Source organism: Schistocerca cancellata, chromosome 3, assembly GCF_023864275.1.
Source record: "Schistocerca cancellata isolate TAMUIC-IGC-003103 chromosome 3, iqSchCanc2.1, whole genome shotgun sequence".
Classification (NCBI taxonomy): domain Eukaryota; kingdom Metazoa; phylum Arthropoda; class Insecta; order Orthoptera; family Acrididae; genus Schistocerca; species Schistocerca cancellata.
The window spans coordinates 12,540,056-12,558,859 of NC_064628.1; the positions used below are offsets into that span (position 1 = coordinate 12,540,056).

General features: G+C 39.6%; 1 protein-coding gene across 1 annotated transcript in view; it reads right to left on the reverse strand.

Moving 5' to 3' along the window:
• The window catches only part of LOC126176787 (WD repeat-containing protein 91), a 193,204-nt gene that overhangs the window by 43,677 nt on the left and 130,723 nt on the right, over positions 1-18,804 (reverse strand). The window contains exons 8-9 of the mRNA XM_049923959.1: positions 16,904-17,025; positions 11,789-11,959 (exon numbers count right to left, since the gene is read on the reverse strand). Coding sequence (XP_049779916.1) covers positions 11,789-11,959; positions 16,904-17,025 — 293 coding nt within the window. The remainder of the gene's footprint in view (positions 1-11,788; positions 11,960-16,903; positions 17,026-18,804) is intronic.

An 18,804-nucleotide genomic window follows, 5' to 3' on the forward strand; every position in this document is an offset into this window, starting at 1 on the left:
CTAATGCGCATTCTCTTCCTCAGTTGCTGGCTTGCCCTGATCTGATGTTTGATCAGGATGAACTGTTTTGTTTTCATTTGGATGTTTAAGCCCAAAACACCTCAAATGTTTTTCCCATTATCAGTTCTCAGATTTTGGCAGCTGCTGCGGCCAATCCTATCTGACGTCAGCACAGCTGGCCAGATAAACCACCGGGCTGAGCATCGGATCCTGTGCATAATTATTATGCAGTTACCTTTGCAGATAAAGTGGTACATCACCTGCAGCACTGGGCTCTGCTTATTTCATGCTGTAACTATGAGACTTATTTCTGATCCAGATCACAACACACTAACCCAGATGCTCTTTCTCGATTGCTGACTGGCCCAAATCCAGCATTTGATAAGGATGAGCTGTTGTGTTTCCACTTAGACGTCAAAGCCCTAACCGTGTGGATGGTCTTCCCATTACCAGTTCTCAGATTTCAGCAGCTAACATGGCTGATCTTATGTCAGCATAAATGGCTGATTTAACCACTGGGCCAAGCATTGGATCTTTTGCATAGTTATTATGTTCTCTGCCATCACCTGTCAGTTCTTAATGCTTTGTTACTGTTGGTTACAGGAGAGTCGGTGCGCAGGGTTGTGATCCCACCTGCACTGTGGTGGGATGTTGAGCACCTTCATCATCTGGATCATTGTGTGTTTCTCGTAAAAAATTGCTGGCCCTCAACCTTGTGTTTTGGCTGTGTATTGACACGAGATCATGTGTGTGTGACACATTGTCTGCAGTGGGTCATCCATAAAGTGCCGCAATGGCCCTCTCTTTCCCTCTGGACCACCTCCCGGAGTCTCTGGATGGTGATTTTGTGGCTCCATTCCTTCACTCCTTTTGGATTGTAGTGGTTTATGCTTCCTCAAAATTTCTTTATGTCATTTGTTGCCTGTCCACATCCACAGCAGCTATGGTCACGGCCCTTTTCCTGATTTTTTCCTTACAAGGATTGCTGTATATGCTTGTGCTGGATAATGGCTCACAGTTTGTGTCTCTAGATTTTGAAGATTTTTGTACAAAGACTTGCACCCGGCATTTTACAGGCCCCTCCCTTTCATCCCCTGTCCAATGGAGACGCAGAGCAGCTGACCCGTACATTCAAAACTCACTTGAGAAAATATATCCCTCAATCTTCTCCCGAGGAAGCCCTCGATAGGTTCTTGCATTCGTATAGGATCACTCCAGTTGGCAACCGTAGCCTGGCAGAGCTGCTCCGTGGTTGCCAGTCCCGTGCAGTGCTTCACCTTCTCTGGCCGACACCTGGCCACCGGCAGATGCCTGCCTCACCGTATGGACCCACGGTTTTGGCCGGCACCCTAAATGGATACCAGCAGTTATCTGTCTATGCTGACGCTGCCACCTCTATGCCGTGCACCCCTCTGATGGCTGGTGACACTGTGACCAGCCTTGGCCGTGCGAGTCTGTCCACGTACGAGAGATCCCTTTGTCTCCACCAGCTGCACTGGCTCCTGTGGTGCAGTTCACGCCTCTTTCGACTCTGGTGCCACCACTGCCAGGTGACAGGCTGCCTCCATTTCCACAATCCCCGTTGCCACTGCCGCCTTCCCTGCAGCCTCCATTGCCAAGTGCCTGCCCTGATGACAAGATACATACAGCACCATCATCACAAGTACTCTCTTAAGGCCTTTTTCGGGGGGAGTGAGCGCCCACGTCTGTCGGTGCCCACAAGATTTCAGACCGCATTCTTCTGTGACAGCATAACACTTGCTCCAGCAGTTGTCACCTACTGACGAAGACATGGACATCTCCACAGTGAACACTTTTCCCCATGGGGGAAGGAGTGTTGTAATCCTATAGTGTCAGCGTGCATAATCAAACTGTGTATGATACAAGCGCCTCCATCGTCGGTCTTGAGAGCTCACCTCACAACTTGGACAGACTGTGCAACAAGCATTTTGCCATGTGCACAACAACCCAATACAAGTCCAGTGCGCTGGGCTCTTGGTCTCACTTATTTATCCTTTCTTATTGTAAGCTCACCTATGAGACTGTATATTGATGTGTTCTATAGTTATGAGACTTTGTACTGTCCTACACTCCCATCTATACTTCATTCAGAGTTATTCTGAAAACAGAATAAAACTTGTTTGATGTTACTTCTGATATTGTGTGTATACAATGTTACAACAATTACTTTAAAGTTTTATTTGAAAAATCTGTACTTGTAATTCTAAAATACATCAAAATATAATTCTTTTAAGCTAAAGCATGTTAACAGCTTTTCAGATTGTACATTTTTATAATTACAATACGCCCATTTTTCTCATGACATCATTGGGTGGAAAACTTTTTTAAATCTTCTTGATTTATACTGTTTTCATCAATTTATGTTGCTTCTCCACAGCATAATATAAGTTGTATATTATTTCTGCACTTTTACTGTACATCTCTCATCTTCTACTATAAAAAACAAATATCTATATGTCCATCATATTATGTAGGAACATTTGGAAGTTTCAGACACAGTTGATAATGACCTAATATAAAAGCTGAAACCAGTCATGTGAACTTGATAAATTTCTGAAAAAAGGAACTGGAGCAGTGTTTTATTAATTAAAGTGAGCTTTGCTTAGACACAGAGCTTATATACAACTAAATTATTAGATTTCTTTGTTGACTGAGAAGAATTTATGTGTATTATGCAAATACTTACCACCATAAGGTGAAAGTCAAAATCATTTCATCATGAACCGTGACGAAATGTCAGGGTTGGTTCTCTGCATTTCCTCCTTGTCTGTAGCATGTTCCTTTTGAAATTCCGGCTTCATGCTCTGCTGTTTTCTTACCCTAGCCAGAGGGTGCTGTGCCATTGCTGTGGCCGGCTGCCTGCCGTGTTTGCAGGAGAGCATCAGTTGGGAGGAGGACTCTGATTGTGGACATCTGAGAGTGTACAGGAGGCCATGCCATTTTGTTGATGGTTTGGCATGACTTGTGTGAGGTGTGGGGTGCATCATTAAGGCCGTGATAGCAGCCAATGTTACTGTCTTGGTCGCAAGTGGATCCAAGGGATGAGGCCTGGTTGTCCATTGAAACTCCTATCCTACGGATGTCATCAGACTTAAAGTAAGACGTTTTGACCATTATTTGCGCCATTTGCAAGCAACTGAGGATTCCGGCGTCTGCAGTAATTTGGCGAAGATTATTTTTGTTTATTCCGTGTGTAAATGATTGAAAAAGAGCAGTTTATTTAATGCTGACCTATGCTCGTGTTCTGTGTGTGCTGCTTGTGAGTGTAAACTTCACTTTCACCTTTGTCTGTTGATTTTGAGTGCATTGTCAAAAACTGAATCCAAGTAGTGACTTTCAATTAGTTAGCTGGATTCTTTCTTTCCTTTTCACGATGTGTGTTAATGACAAAGTAGAATTGTAGACCTTAACCTGCTACATCATTTGGGTGGTATCAATAACAGAGCCTAACCTGTTAACTAATTAGGGGTTGTGGTAAACAAAGGTATTTAAGTATGTTGTTTTAAAATATTATCTGAAATGATTAAAGTTGCAGTAGGCAGCTTTCGAAGCAATTAAACCTGCTCTTAGCAGTCCTCCAGTTCCTGTTGTTCCTGACTTTAGTCAAAGTTTTATTGTCCAAACCGATGCATCCAGAGGTGGGATTGCTGCCATTCTTATGCAGGAATTCAATGGTGATAGGCAGCCGGTTGCTTATGCCTCAAGGTGTTTGTCTGAGGTGGAAGTAAAGTATTCATTTTATGAATGTGAAGCCTTAGCTGTTTTGTTTGCCCTTGAAAAGTTCAAATTTTATCTAGAACATTGGGATTTCTTACTGGAGACTGATAACCAGACACTGGGTTGGGTTTTGGCCTGACCCAGGAAAAACCGGTAGGGTGGCTCGCTGAGTGGTCCATATATCGGGCTTCCGTTTCAAAGTTCACCATGTACGTGGCATTGACAAAAAGGTCGCTGATGCTCAGTCACATCTTTTCTGAGGAGGAACAGGAACCTCTGTTCTGAGGGAGTTATTGTTGCCAATGTCCTTCCCGAGATCCTGGAATTATTTAACGACATCAAGGATAAGCAGGAAGAGGATCCCAGATGGAGCACCGTTAAAGAGGCTGTTCTTTCCGGAAAGCAGATGCCTGGATATGTTATCAAAAGAGGCACCCTGTGTAAGCAGGTTGGGAAGACTGGTCAGTTTAAAATTTGTCTCCCTCAACAGCTGGTATGCCCGGTTTTTGCTTATTTCCATGATTCGCTTGTGGGAGGTCACTTGGGGGTTGCTAAAACCATTGCCAAGGTTAGTCAACAGTTAACCTGGCCCTCCATGAATCTTGATATTAGTAAATTGGTAAATAGCCGACAACTCTGCAAAATTGGTAAGCCTAATAATAGGTTATGGGCAGGGCTCTTGCAGTCTGAAAGGGAAGAAAATCCCATGGACAAATTGTTTGTTGATTATGTGGGTCCCCTTCTCTGAACACGCATTGGGAGTAAGTATATATTTGTGGTTGTCGATGCTTTTAGTGGTTTTCTTTAGTTTCTCTCCAGTTGGGGGATTGCAACTAACCTTACTGTCCAGCATCTCACCAGAATCTTTGGGATGTTCGGGCCATCTAAAGCATTAGTCAGTGATAATGCTCCCGACTTTACATCTCGCCAGTTTAATTGATTTTTTTTTTTAGTAACGGGGTTCGACATTTCACCACTAAACCTTATTACCCACAGTATTCTTTTGCAAAATGGGTTAACTGTAATTTGAAGGTGGCTCTTGTTATTTATCATTCCCATTCTCCATCTAAGTGGGATCAATCCTTGCCATCGTTAAACTTTGCTTTTAATTCCACCCACCATGAGTTTTCTAGGGCTACTCCTACCTCACTGATGCTAGCCTATCCTTTGAATCGTCCGCTCACCAATTTATGGCATGGCAGCGATCTCTTGCCTGAAGTAATAGACACCCACTCGATCAATAACAATTGGGAGAGTGCTAGAGCCAATATTCATCGCACTCAGTGTTGAGAGAAGCTCTGTTACTATCGTGGCCGATGCTCCTTTCAGGGAAAGGTTGGGGATACAGTTTTTTAAAGAATTTTAATCCTGGAAAGCGCTTCGGGGCCCAGGCTGGTGGGAAGTTTGCACTGTGCTTCACCTTTCCATATTGTATACAGGAGATTTTAAGCGCCATCAACCTCTTGCTTAAACACCCTCATATTGGTAAAGTGCTTAAGTTTCACGTAAATCAGATTAAGCCTTAAGTTGGGTAATCTCTTGTTACCCTCCTGTTGTGTGGTTTCAGTGGGGGAGATTGAGCCGCAATGAAATATCATGGTTGGTTCTCTGCGTTTCCTCCTTGTCTGTAGCGCGTTCCTTTTGAAATTCCGGCTTCACGCTCTGCTATTTTCTTACCCTAGCCAGAGGGTGCTGTGCCATTGCTGTGGCCGGCTGCCTGCCGTGTTTGTGGGAGAGTGTCAGTCGGGAGGAGGACTCTGATTGCGGATGTCTGAGAGTGTACAGGAGGCCATGCCATTTTGTTGATGGTTTGGCATGACTCGTGTGAGGTGTGATGCATTGTTAAGGCCCTGATAGCAGCCAATGTTACTGTCTTAGTCACAGGTGGATCCAAGGTGATGAGGCCTGGTTGTCCATTGAAACTCCTACCCTACAGATGTCATCGGACCATTATTTCTGTCATTTGCAAGAAACTGGGGATTCCAGTGCCTGCAGTAATTAGGGAAAGATTATTTGTTTCATCGGTGAGTAAATGATTGAACAAGGAGAAGTTTATTGAATGCTCACCTCATGCTTGTGTTCTGACTCTCACCTTTGTCTGTTGATTTTGAGCGCATTGCCAAAAACTGAATCCAAGTAGTGAATTTCAATTAGTTAGCTGGATTCTTTCTTTCCTTTTCATGATGCATGTTAATGATGAAGTAGAATTGTAGACCTTAACTTGCTACGTCATTTAGGTGGCATCAATAACGGAGCCTAACCTGTTAACTAATTAGGGCTTGTGGTAAACAAAGGTATTTAAGTATGTTGTTTTAAAATATTATCTGAAATGGGTCAATGATTTATGTTGCACTAGTTGCTTCTGTGGTATGGTTCAAATGGCTTTAAGCACTATGGGACTTAAAATCTGAACTTATCAGTCCCCTAGATTTATAACTACTTAAACCTAACTAACCCTAGGACATCACACACATCAATGCCCGAGGCAGGATTCAAACCTGCGACCATAGCAGCAGCGTGGTTCTGGACTGCAGTGCCTAGATCTGCTCGGCCACAACGGCCAGCTCTGGGGTATCAACAGAAGTGTTGGCCTGTCTGCCATGTAAGGGAATCCAGCTAGTTTTGATTGTTTTGGAAACTTTAATTGAGAGAGAAACTAGTGTGCTTTAGTCCTGTCTTGGGCTAAGGCTATATTCGGGCTCTGGCATTTGTAATGCAAGCTGCAATATCATCCTGTTGTTCCATGGTTTTTTGTTCTCAAACTAGGTGTTTACACTAAACATCCTTTGGGCTCGGCATTTCACCCCTCAGCATTATACTTGGGTTTCAGCTGAGTGTTCAGTCTATTGACTGTCCATCATATGCCAAGTCGGTAATGGTCAACCTGTCATCTGTTGATTTCAGTGCTGTAGTTAGTTGCCAATTAGTACTGGTTCCATTACCTTCTGACCAGGGTTCTTGCTCAACGCTTGTTTTTAAATATGCTGCTAACCTGTTTAGCGTATGTTGTGGCTAGCTTGAATTAATCACTGCTCAATAACCCAACACAGTTTGTCGGCCGTCAGAAGGCGTGTATGAGTTATTTATTCCTTTATTCTAGTCAATCTATAAGCATGATATTCTTAATTTTGTTACTCTAGGTAGCCATTAAGTTGCCAATTTTATGGTGTTTAGATGGAGTGGGGCTCCTTTGAGTATAGATTTGTCAATTTCCAATTTAGTGTTTTTCCACCAGTTTTTAATTGTGCTTATGCGCATTTTTTTATTACTATTGAGCTGTACTTAACATCATATTGTAAAGAAAGGAACTTATTGGAGGTTAACTGTTGGCATAAAGGTATTGTGGATAGTGCACTTTCCTGTTATTCACCTTAATGTTCTAGTCAATGTGTAAACTTGCTAATTATTTTCCCTTAAAATGGAGTGTGTCTGACTTGATGTTATAAGTGACTGTTTCACAACCAGTTCTTTAACGCGCCTACGCACATAGTTATATTTATGGAAGAACTTAAATTGTGTTTGCCTGTTGAACTTTAAAAGTAAACTGCAGAAAACTGAATCAGGTGTTTATTACTGTTCTAGTGCTATTATTTGTCAAGTGTAACATGTGACATTTTCTTGGTCTGTCACATCACACCATGATCTTCAGTAATTGTGCACTGTTTTTGTAGTATGCATCTAATCAAATAGAAAGGTTTATGATTATAGCCATATAACAAACAAATTATGCAGTAATTAACTAAAATGGTTTGCGAACAGTGGCTGAATCAGTATTCTGAATCCCTAAGTAAATTCTGAGACAGTGAACTACTTTTAATGTCAGCCAATTCCTCTGTGGCTTCTCAGTAGTGTATGTAAAAAAAATACTATGGATCAATAATGAGGTTCATTTTATCACAGCAGTCACAAGCAGTCACATCAAAAAGAAAAACTGCTGTTAGTGGTCCGAGGAATTCATATGCACTGCTACAAGATTATTACACGGTGTGTTACAATGTGGTGTGGCACCTGAAATAAGAAGAGTCTCAGTATTTTCTTTCCGTGCTTACATGAGCAGCATCTTCTAGCCAAACTGCATGCCTACAGAGTATCGCCTCAGTTGCGATACTGGATTTGTGATTTCCTGTCAGAAGGGTCACATTTCATAGTAATAGATGGAAAGTCATCGAGTAAAACAGAAGTAATATCCGGCATTCCCCAAGGAAGTGTTATAGGCCCTCTATTGTTCCTGGTCTATATTAATGACATAGGAGACAATCTGAGTATCCATCTTAGATTGTTTGCAGATGATGCTGTGATTTACCGTCTTGTAAAGTCATCAGATGATCAAAACGAGTTGCAAAATGATTTACATAAGATATCTGTATGGTGCGAAAAGTGGCGGTTGATACTGAATAAAGAAAAGTGTGAAGTTATTCACACGAGTACTAAAAGGAATCAGCTAAATTTCGATTACACGATAAGTCACACAAATCTGAAGGCTGTAAATTCAACTAAATACTTAGGTGTTACAATTACAAATAACCTAAATCGGAACGATCACATAGATAATATTGTGGGTAGAGCAAACCAAAGACTGTGATTCATTGGCAGAACACTTAGAAGGGGCAACAGGTCTACCAATGAGACTGCTTACACTAAGCTTGTCCACCCTATTCTGGAGTACTGCTGTGCGGTGTGGGATCTGCATCAGGTGGGACTTCCGGATGACATCGAAAAAGTACAAAGAAGGGCAGCTCATTTTGTATTATCGCGAAGTAGGGGAGATAGTGCCACAGACATGATACCTGAATTGGAGTGGCAATCATTAAAACAAAGGTGTTTATCGTTGCGACGGGATCTTCTCATGAAATTTCAATCACCAGTTTTCTCCTCCGATTGCGGAAACATTCTGCTGGCACCCACCTACATAGGGAGAAATGATCATCACAATAAAATAAGAGAAATCAGGGGTCGCACAGAAAAATTTAAGTGCTCGTTTTTCCCATGTGCCGTTCGAGAGTGGACTGGTAGAGAGACAGCTTGAAGGTGGTTCACTGAACCCTCTGCCAGGCACTTTATTGTGAATAGCAGAGTAATCATGTAGATGTAGATGTAGATGTAGATGAGTCTAGTATGAACTCAAGAAAATTGACAAAAAGCTATTTTATGATAAAACTCAATCATTCTAAATAGTAGTTGTTCATCTATTACTGACTGTTTAACGATGACAATTCAGAAGACATTTTCTAGCCTTTAACAAACTAAAAATGGAGTAAATTTTTGTGGCATGCTAAAATTATAATTGGGCTCACGACTGAACTCACACCCTTACCTTTCTTTGGGAGTGCACTAATTGTAGTATCCTAGCATACTTCATAAACTGACTTTATGTTTCAACTTGTGACATGCTTCTCTCTATACTTTTCAAGCTCCATAGTTACGAGGGCCACTCCAAAAGAAATGCACACTATTTTTGTAAATATACAGTTTTCATTCTGCATGTGTGAAAGTTTTACAGTGTGTAGATACATCCTTCCCTCTTATTTTCAAACTTAGTTCAACCTGTTCCCGCGAGTGTCGCCGTCACAGCATGTCTTCAAGATGGCTGCTACACTTGACGTTCGTCAGAAGCGACATGCTGTCACAGAATTCCTGTGCTGTGAAAATGAGACAGTAGGAAACATCCACAAGAGGTTGAAAAAGGTGTATGGAGATCCTGCTGTCGATCGCAGTACAGTCAGTCGGTGGGCAAGCAGGTTACGTGATGAAAGTGGACACGGCAATATTGAGGATTGTCCTTGCAGCGGCAGGTCTCGTACTGCACACACTCCAGACAATGTGCAGAGAGTTAATGAATTGGTGACTGCTGACAGGCGCGTCACTGTGAATGAATTGTCACGCTACGTTGAGATAGGGGAAGGAAGTGTTTGCAGAATACTGAAAGTGTTGGCGTTAAAAAGGGTTTGTGCCAGGTGGGTTCCCAGGATGTTGACAGTGACTCACAAACAAGAAAAACGGTATGCACTGAACTTTTGGAACAGTACGAGAATGGTGGAGATGAATGTGTTGGAAGAATTGTGACAGGTGAGGAAACATGGATCCATCATTTTTCACCAGAGATGAAGAGGCAATCAGTGGAGTGGCATCATGCAAATTCACCCAAGGGAAAAAAAAAAATTCATAACCACACCTTCTGCTGGAAAAGTTATGGCTATGGTGTTTTTCGATTCCAAAGGACTCTTGCGTGTGGACATCATGCCAAGTGGAACCATCATAAATTCTGATGCATATGTGATGACACTGAAGAAACTTCAAGCTGAACTGAGTAGTTTTCGACCACATCGGCAAAAGCAGGATGTTTTGCTGTTGCACGACAATGCACGGCCACATGTCAGTCAAAAAACCATGGAAGTGATCACAAAACTCGGATGGACAACACTGGAACACCCGCTTTACAGTCCTGACCTGGCTCCATGTGGCTATTCATCTCTTTGGGAAACTGAAAGACTCTCTTTGTGGAACAAGGTTTGAAGATGATGACTACCTTGTGCACACTGCCAAACAGTGGCTCCAACAGGCCGGTCCAGAATTTTACCGTGTGGGTATACAGGCGCTGGTTCCCAGATGGCGTAAGGCAGTTGAGAGTGATGGAAATTATGTGGAGAAATGAAAATATTGTTCCTAAAGGATGTATCTACACACTAAAACTTTCAAACATGTAGAATAAAAGATGGATTTAAAAAAAAAATAGTAGGCATTTCTTTTGGAGTGACCCTCATAGTTAGTTAGTTAGTTAGTTAGTTAGTTAGTTAGTTGGTTGGTTGCGTGTTCTATTGATCAATCGCATGATATGGTAGCCGTTATGATGTGGAACGTGTCAACTGCACAAGCAATGCACATATGAAACAAGATTTAACAATACAGAGTTAAATATTAATATTTCTATTATTTACCCCATTCCCTTAAATGGCACAAAATGCATATACTATATTTATAGATTTATTTATTGCTATTCAAGAATTCATCTATGGTATAGAAGGAGTTGTCAAGGAGATATGATTGCAATTTATTTTTGAAGCTATTACTGCTGTCTGTCAGACATTTTATTTCATCTGGTAATTTGTTGAAAATTTTTATAGCTGCATATTTTACCCCTTTCTGTGCCAAAGATAGTTTGAGTAAAGGATAGTGTAAGTCTTACTTTTTTCTGGTATTATAATCATGAATGTCACTGTTGTTTTTAAACTGGTCCATGTTGTTCAGAACAAATTTCATTAGTGAGTAAATGTACTGTGAGGTGTTGTTAAAATTCCCAATCTCTTAAAAAGATGCCTACAAGATGTGCGAATATGAACCCCACACATTATTCTAACCACTTTCTTTTGAGCAGTGAATACTTTTTGTCTAAATGTTGAGTTACCCCAAAATATTATTCCATATGACATCAGAGAGTGAAAGTATGCAAAGTATGTTAGCTTACTATTTTCTGTATCCTCAAAATGGGCAATCATTCTGATTGCAAAAGTTGCTGAACCTAGTCACTTTGGAAGATCCAAAATATGAATTTTCCAATTAAGATTCTCATAAAGTTGCACATGGTTATACACTGACAATTGCCAAATAATAACAGTTACCTAAATGCTGCGTGAATAAGGTTACAATTATTTTTCTCTTCCTCATCTAGTCACAATTACATTCAGCTTTATTCATGATTTAGAAATAATCTACTCAAGGCACACATACTGAAATCTAATGACATGCACTATTTATTATTCTATATTATCTAGGGAAACAGAATTAATTACATTATCTCAATGCAATATCAATATCATAATTCGACACCCATTTTATTTAAATTTAAGGTAGAAGTGTAAGTAACTATATTAATTTAACACACATTATGTTAAGCTCCTATTACTATTAGCTGAAGTTAGTCTGAATGCACTAATAACAATGATATTATCAGAGAAGATGAATAGGTATAAATAGAAATGAGATAGCATTAAAATAGTTCACTGATAGAAAAGTAAAAAAAGGAAACATCATTAAAATGATAATCAACACATACCATGAATCTTGTAAGAGGCTGTCTGATTCTGAATTCAATTCCCATGCCATCTTACTGTTATCATGCAAACGTATAAGGCCTGCCTTATGGCCAGAGATTACAAAGCGTTCATCCTTCATTACCCAGTCCAATGAAAGAACAGAATTTTTTGTAACAAACGTAGCTGCTGTCCTGGAACACAATATTTTGAGTACTAAATGAACATGAAAACAATATTCTGTTGAAATTTCACTTGGCAGTAGACATAGAACAAATCTGTGTAATAATATATGCTATTCTAGCAAACAGTATAGTTTTCAGGTCTTCGAACATCTAATTGTGAATGTTTAGCATACAACTAAGATTGTCAAAACAGAAATAAATCTTAAAAAAAATAACACTTTGGGAGCTTTCGAATTTTAGGGTTTTTATGTTGTTTGTGTGTATATTTTTTATACCTTCAACAGGGGTGCAAAAAGAACTGCAGACTTCACACAGTGTGCACCACTCATGCTTAGTATTTTTGTCACATTTGTTACAATTATTTTGAATTTCATGGCCATACAGATTTCCATTTTCACCTCATTTATTTGAGAAAAACTACAGTAATTGACAAGCACAGCAACATGTTTAACAGAACAAAGAAAAATCTCAAAACATCTGCATGGCCACTGTCATCTCTGGGCACTATAACTTGACTGTCGTGAGCAGCGATCTTGGCTGGGGTGAGTTGGGGATACGGAAACAGCATGTGGTGCTGAGGGGGAGAGGTGGCGGAAATTGCTTTAGTACTGCCTGCGGGGTTTCACAGGGATGTGCCGAGGATAGTGTAACCAAATATCAAGACAGTTACACCACGTCTCCTACCACTCAGTTTGTATGTATAGACACACACACACACACACACACACACACACGCACACACACACGCGCGCACACACACACACACACACACACACACACACACACACACACACACACACACAAAAATCAAATATTTGGTAGGACTATTGTCAATGTTATTTGTGTGGTTGTAAATTTTGAATTGCTTGTTTAAATTTTTTTTTTTTTTTTCTGTATACAGGGAGAGCACCATAATGAGACATTGCCAGCATCTTCGGTGCTGCCGCCAAGCAGAAAGTTGATTGCTGTTGTTCACCAAGCAAAGGCCATTACATGGAAGAAGATTCTGTTGGTGTGTCTTATTGCCTTTTGATACAATTCTCTTCAATAAATATAATAATGGATGATCAGTGTTGTACATGAAAATGTATTGATGATTAGTTAGTTCTTGACCTCATACAACTAACATCAATGTTAATGTAAAATTTATGCTGTAATAAAATACAGGGGGAGAAGTGAGAAGTTATTTGTTTATATTTCATGATTTTCTAAAGTGAACGCATATGTGGACATAGTAATTTGAAACTGAATCTGACTTCATCATGAGAAGACTGATTTTTTTATGATCTATTCTTCTTATGAATTTTGGACTTATTGAAGTCTGAAGTGAATCAACAATTGATAGTTAAATGAAAGGGTTAGATAATACCTCAATTGGGAAGGCACAGAACTTCTACGGAACTGGTGACACATAAAATGATGATTGAAATTTTGTCTTTCTTATGGAATGTTAACATAACTATTTCATTAAGTACTGTAATTTAAATTTATTGTGGCATGCCCTTTTGGAAAAGGAGCCTGAAACAATCAAGCAGAATTACTATACGTATTGCATTGAATGTTTTCAACTGAGTTCTATGCATAAGACTTGCTTATGTCACATGTTTAAAGAACAACATAAAAATGGTGTGAAGCAGCAGCTGCTAGTTGTGGCATTGAGGGGATGCGCAGATTGGAGATGGGAGAAGAGGGGTGAGATGGGAGAAAAGAAGCACAGAAGGGGAAAGGAGTATGCAAGTTTATTGAATGGGTAGAAGGCGTGTGTGGCTGGAGTGGGAGCAGGGAAGATGGAGAAAAGGGACCAGTGAAGGATGAGGCCAGGGAGACTACAAGAAGAAAGGATTATGCAGGAGGGAGAGTCCCACACATCTTATAATTACCATCTACTCCAGTCCTATCACAGATGTCTCCTATATCACAGTCAGGGCCAACAAAGCAGCAATGTGATCTACCAACTTAGCTGCAGTTGAGCAGCATTCTACACGGACATGATGACTAACAAGCTGCACGTCTGCACGAATGGCCACTGCCAAACTTTGGTCAAGAGATAGCTAGCCCACCCGGTTGCCAAGCACGTTGCCCAACGTGGTGCACTTGACTTAAACAACTGCTTTACAGCCAGGGGCATCTAAGTTCTATCCACCAAACTCACTTGTCTTAATTGCCAATTGCCCAGGATCAAGACCAGCCCTATGCATCTACACAGCACATCCTAATACAGTTCAGTCATGCTCAGGGGTATTAGTGAAAGCAGTCACGGTTACATGAACTCTCCCATAATTTTCGTATAGTATTTTATTTGGGCACGACTGCCAACCAGCTATCCTTCTGAATGAAAGTGTGGCTGAAACTGGAGTTGAGCACCCAGTGGCAGAACACACTGCTGAGCACAATATTCTTCATTTCAATGGCTGCTACACAAACCATGCCTTTTTGTTCCCTCAGTCCAATACCAGCTTCTGTGAACCATGTAGATGAGAATTGGTCTTACAACACAGCCTTCAATTCTGTAGTTGTCCTGTCTTCAATCTCTGCTAGTCTCTGTCCCACAGAGGCACTTCTAATCTTGTCTACGAACACTCCCTCCCCTCCCCTCCCCCCCACCCCTTTTCACCCATTCTACACTCACATCCTCATTTCCACAGTTTCCCTCTTCCCCTATTTTATCTCTGCATCCCAGATCACTCCTCCATCTCACTGTGTGCCACCTGCAACTGTCCCTGCCCACATCAGAATGAGCTCACTGTGTTACATTTCCTCTCCCTCTCAGCCATCAGTTGCCCTTCCCTCCAACCTCCATACTACCCCTCACTTCCTTTCTCCCCTCGGTCACTCCACCTAATCACCCAGTATGGCCCCCGCCCTAGTCAGTCTGCTGTGGTAGAACAATTTACAACTGGCTGGGACACTGATGTTGATTTGACAGCAGGGGACTGTATATCTATCTGTTCTGACTAATCAAGTATGACATGTCTCGTGTATGTCACACAGTTTTAAAATATGATATCCTTATTATATTTTGTGTGTGAGGAGAGTTTGAAAACTTTTCAATCTAGCACAAGGGTAACATTTGTATTAATGAATCTGATTTATTTTTTGGTATGGGTGTGCAATAATGTAAGTCAAGAGTTGTCATGACCTATAAAATATTTTTCTCCACATTTCTTTCTTGAAAGTTGTCGTGTGTGTTTTGTTCATGTGAATAAACTTAAGTACTGCACCATCACAAAATTCTTTGATTTGAATGCCTTGTTGTTAAACAAAATTTATCAAGAATTAGAGAAGAGTTAGAAGGGATCAAAGTGAGGTTCTTATCTCTCAGATTTGGTGTTGAGAAATCAACATAATAGCACTAGATTTTTAGATTATGAAACCACCTCTTTGCAAGAATGTATCAACAGACAATAATATAGAACAGGGATGAACTGAATGAGGTTGTGCTGTTTGAAATAGACTTGTCCCTTTATTCTGGAGCATGAATGCTCTAATCCCATCCAGGCCACAGCCAAGTACCTGTCCAGCCACTGACAGCTAGACCTGTAAGTATGTAAATGTGTGTATGCATGACTCATGTTTTTTTCCTTCTTCTACGCTGTAATAGTAGGGATAAACTTCAACAGGCATATGTTGTGTTTCATGTGATGAAGTATTACCAATAGGAGTATTCATATACAAAACTGATGAATACTGCTATAGTTCTCTTGGCATTATAAAAATGTTTCAGTGTATCTGCTGCACACTGAAAGTTACAGTCACAGTTCTCTTCAAATAATAGAGTTCCTTAGTGTTCAGCATTTTAATGTAAAGACTGCAACAAAGTTTAAAGTGTCAGCTTCAACACCTTTAGTTAAGCTAAAGTCATGGTCACAGTTGCCAGTCGAATTTTTTCTGTAATTCTAAAAATAGCTGTAGCAATGTTTATCAGGATGTTGAATTTATAAATATGTGATCATTAATTATTAATCATATGAAACACACTACACACATACAAATGTCATTATTATTAGTAATCAGTACGTGATTAAAAAAAGTTGAGTTTGGGATGTTTACTCATTTCCACCAGTTTTCACATCTAAATAAATTTGTGCCTGAAAAATATTTTGAGTCCAATTATTGTTTTTCCCCTAGCCTGTAGTAAATTTAACAACTTCATGCTACTTTGGTGGGTTGCATGTCAGTTTTGCTGTTTATTTATCAAAGCACCTTTCAACTGGCATCAGAAGGCTGAGGGTACCCTGCCCCAGCTTTCTCATCACAGATAAAACTGAGGTGGTCACTAGAAATTGAACCCGGGAACATGATGAGATGAAATTATTGCAATTAGTACGTTATTGATTTAAATAAGCATGCAAACTGTTTAGAGAAGGTATTTTAAAAACTTAATAAAACAGATCAAACTGTTAAGCTACTGTATTTGGTTTATATGACAATCTTTGAATAGTGTTCAAATATGAGTACACTGATACTGCACCTGCATCAGTTTTAACTGACAGTACTAGTTATCTCAGATGCTACAGGATTACTAGTACAAACAGTATGAACTGATGCAGACACAGCACTGACGAACTCTTGCATGATTACTGCCAGAAGATAGTTCTGTAAACTGATACTCATTAAATATATTAAATTATATGTGGCTTGGACCGTTTTAATAAGAGTTTTTATTGCAAGCAATCACTGTGATTACATGATATAATATAGGTAAAATTAAAGATGCTATAGTGTTGACTTGAAAACTGAGCCTGATTCTTCCAGTGATCTTGACACAAAACAAGTGGTTCAAGACACACCATGTATGGTATGTGGTAAATTTAATAACTAAGCAAAATTGTCCTTCAACCTCTGAAGAATCAATTGTTTGCCTTTTATTATAATGATATCATGCACTGTTCTACACACACACACACACACACACACACACACACACAAAGATAAGTAAACACCACCACATACTTCAGTGCAGGAGTGGTTGTCCACAGTTTTATGACACCATCAGTGTCTGCTGTTGCTAGTGCTGTTCCAGAACTGTTGAATTTGCAGTGGCACACTGATCCAGCATGCTGCCCATATTCCCTCTAAAACAAAGAAATAAAGAATTAAAAACCAAATGTTGTAGTCCATATGTAATACATCATTTTCAAGCTTTATCTTCTTCTCGTGTTCTACTAAGTGGTAGACCTGTTTTGTAGAGATACTTGAGAGTTAATAAATGTGGCTCACTGGCTGGCTGCATACATTAGAATTTAGTTGTAACTCTACTTCACTGATTCTCTAGAGGAGTATCAAATGCACTGAATATTTATATCAATTTAAAATTGTGAACAGATCAGCTCTACATAGCTAACTTCCCTGAGTTGTGCTATTGACTCAAATAAGTCAAGCACGGATCATGGCCGGATTCAAAGCTTCAATTGGTCAGCAGCTCATTTTCATTACTTCTGAACTTCACAGACTATATCCAGTTATAGTGTGGGACCATCACCTTGGTGCAAAAGATGTAGCAAAGAGTATAGAAGGAAGAAAGAAGGGCAAGGTGCCCAGCGACACTTTGGATCATTTACTAGGTGTGCTACGATGTTTGAAGTGGAAAAGAAAATGATCAGGTGCACGACTGCAAGGATTGGTCCAGCATATAATTTTAGCTTTTTGCTAATTATCAAATTATCATTCTCCTACAGGGATCATTATAATTATACCCTAACTAAGAATAATTTGTTCCTGGAGATAAGAGCAGTAATGCATCGGGGTATGGTTAGAAGGAAAGCAGATAAGATTTTCATGTGCTTAGGGAAACTGAAAAAAATCCTGACAAAGTCAAACATTTTACTGTCCAGATCATTGTCCTCATTAATAAGTGAACAGGAAAAAAAACTTTCCAGGAGGATATTGTAAAGTAGGCCTATAAAGTAATGCTGTCATCATAGTCATAAAACTTGCTTAGTCAGATAATTTAGTGATCAGCTCCATTCTTTGGTAACATGCCATTCTCTGAATAAATAAACCAATTTGCAAAAGATTTAATACAATTAAGTCATATCTTTTTTTATGGGGCTTCAACTGATGTCAGCATTGGCATTGAAAGTTAATACTAGATCAGCAGAAAATTGGTAAGTAGCAACCAAGGCACTAAATTTTCTGTTAGTATAAACAGTGAGACAAGGAGCATATACTTGTTGCCTTTTTGTAGAGTGCAATAGAACTGAGAGTCTTTTATTACAGAAAATGTATATCTTGAAGAAGGAATGGAAGCAGCATTACAGTTTGTGTGGCAAATGTGTTGCTCACACCATATGGTGTAAATCTGCTACAGCACTCTGTGATAATGAATCAAAATTGGATATATTGATGTTGGAGAAATCAGTTTCCAATTATACAAAGGATCATTCATGGTTAACGCAAATAATACCTTTTAATTCGTTATATATGACTCTAAACAGAGATTGAATATAAAACACTGTAATAATACTTGAGAATACAACTTAATAGATGGGATTATATATTTAAAAAATTAAGTTTATAAATAAAGAGGAGCAACATGACATGGTCAAATCAGTGACTTTTGATTCTGCAGTTCACACAGAGACATACAAACTCCACCAATGAAAGTATACCTAATAGGAAGAAACTTTAATATTTATACTACAGTAAATACCTCCTGCCACATACTCTACAGCAAAATGGAAAGAATAAATGCGAACGTAGATTTGTCACCAATGAATGTTAATTACAATAGTGGCTGTCTGTGGTGACACTTCAGCTTTCTACAAGTGAATGAAGTGCAGCCTCACTATGTAGTATTATGTGGTAAATTCGTCATAATTTACAACATATAATATTGGAAATGGCTCCAGAAA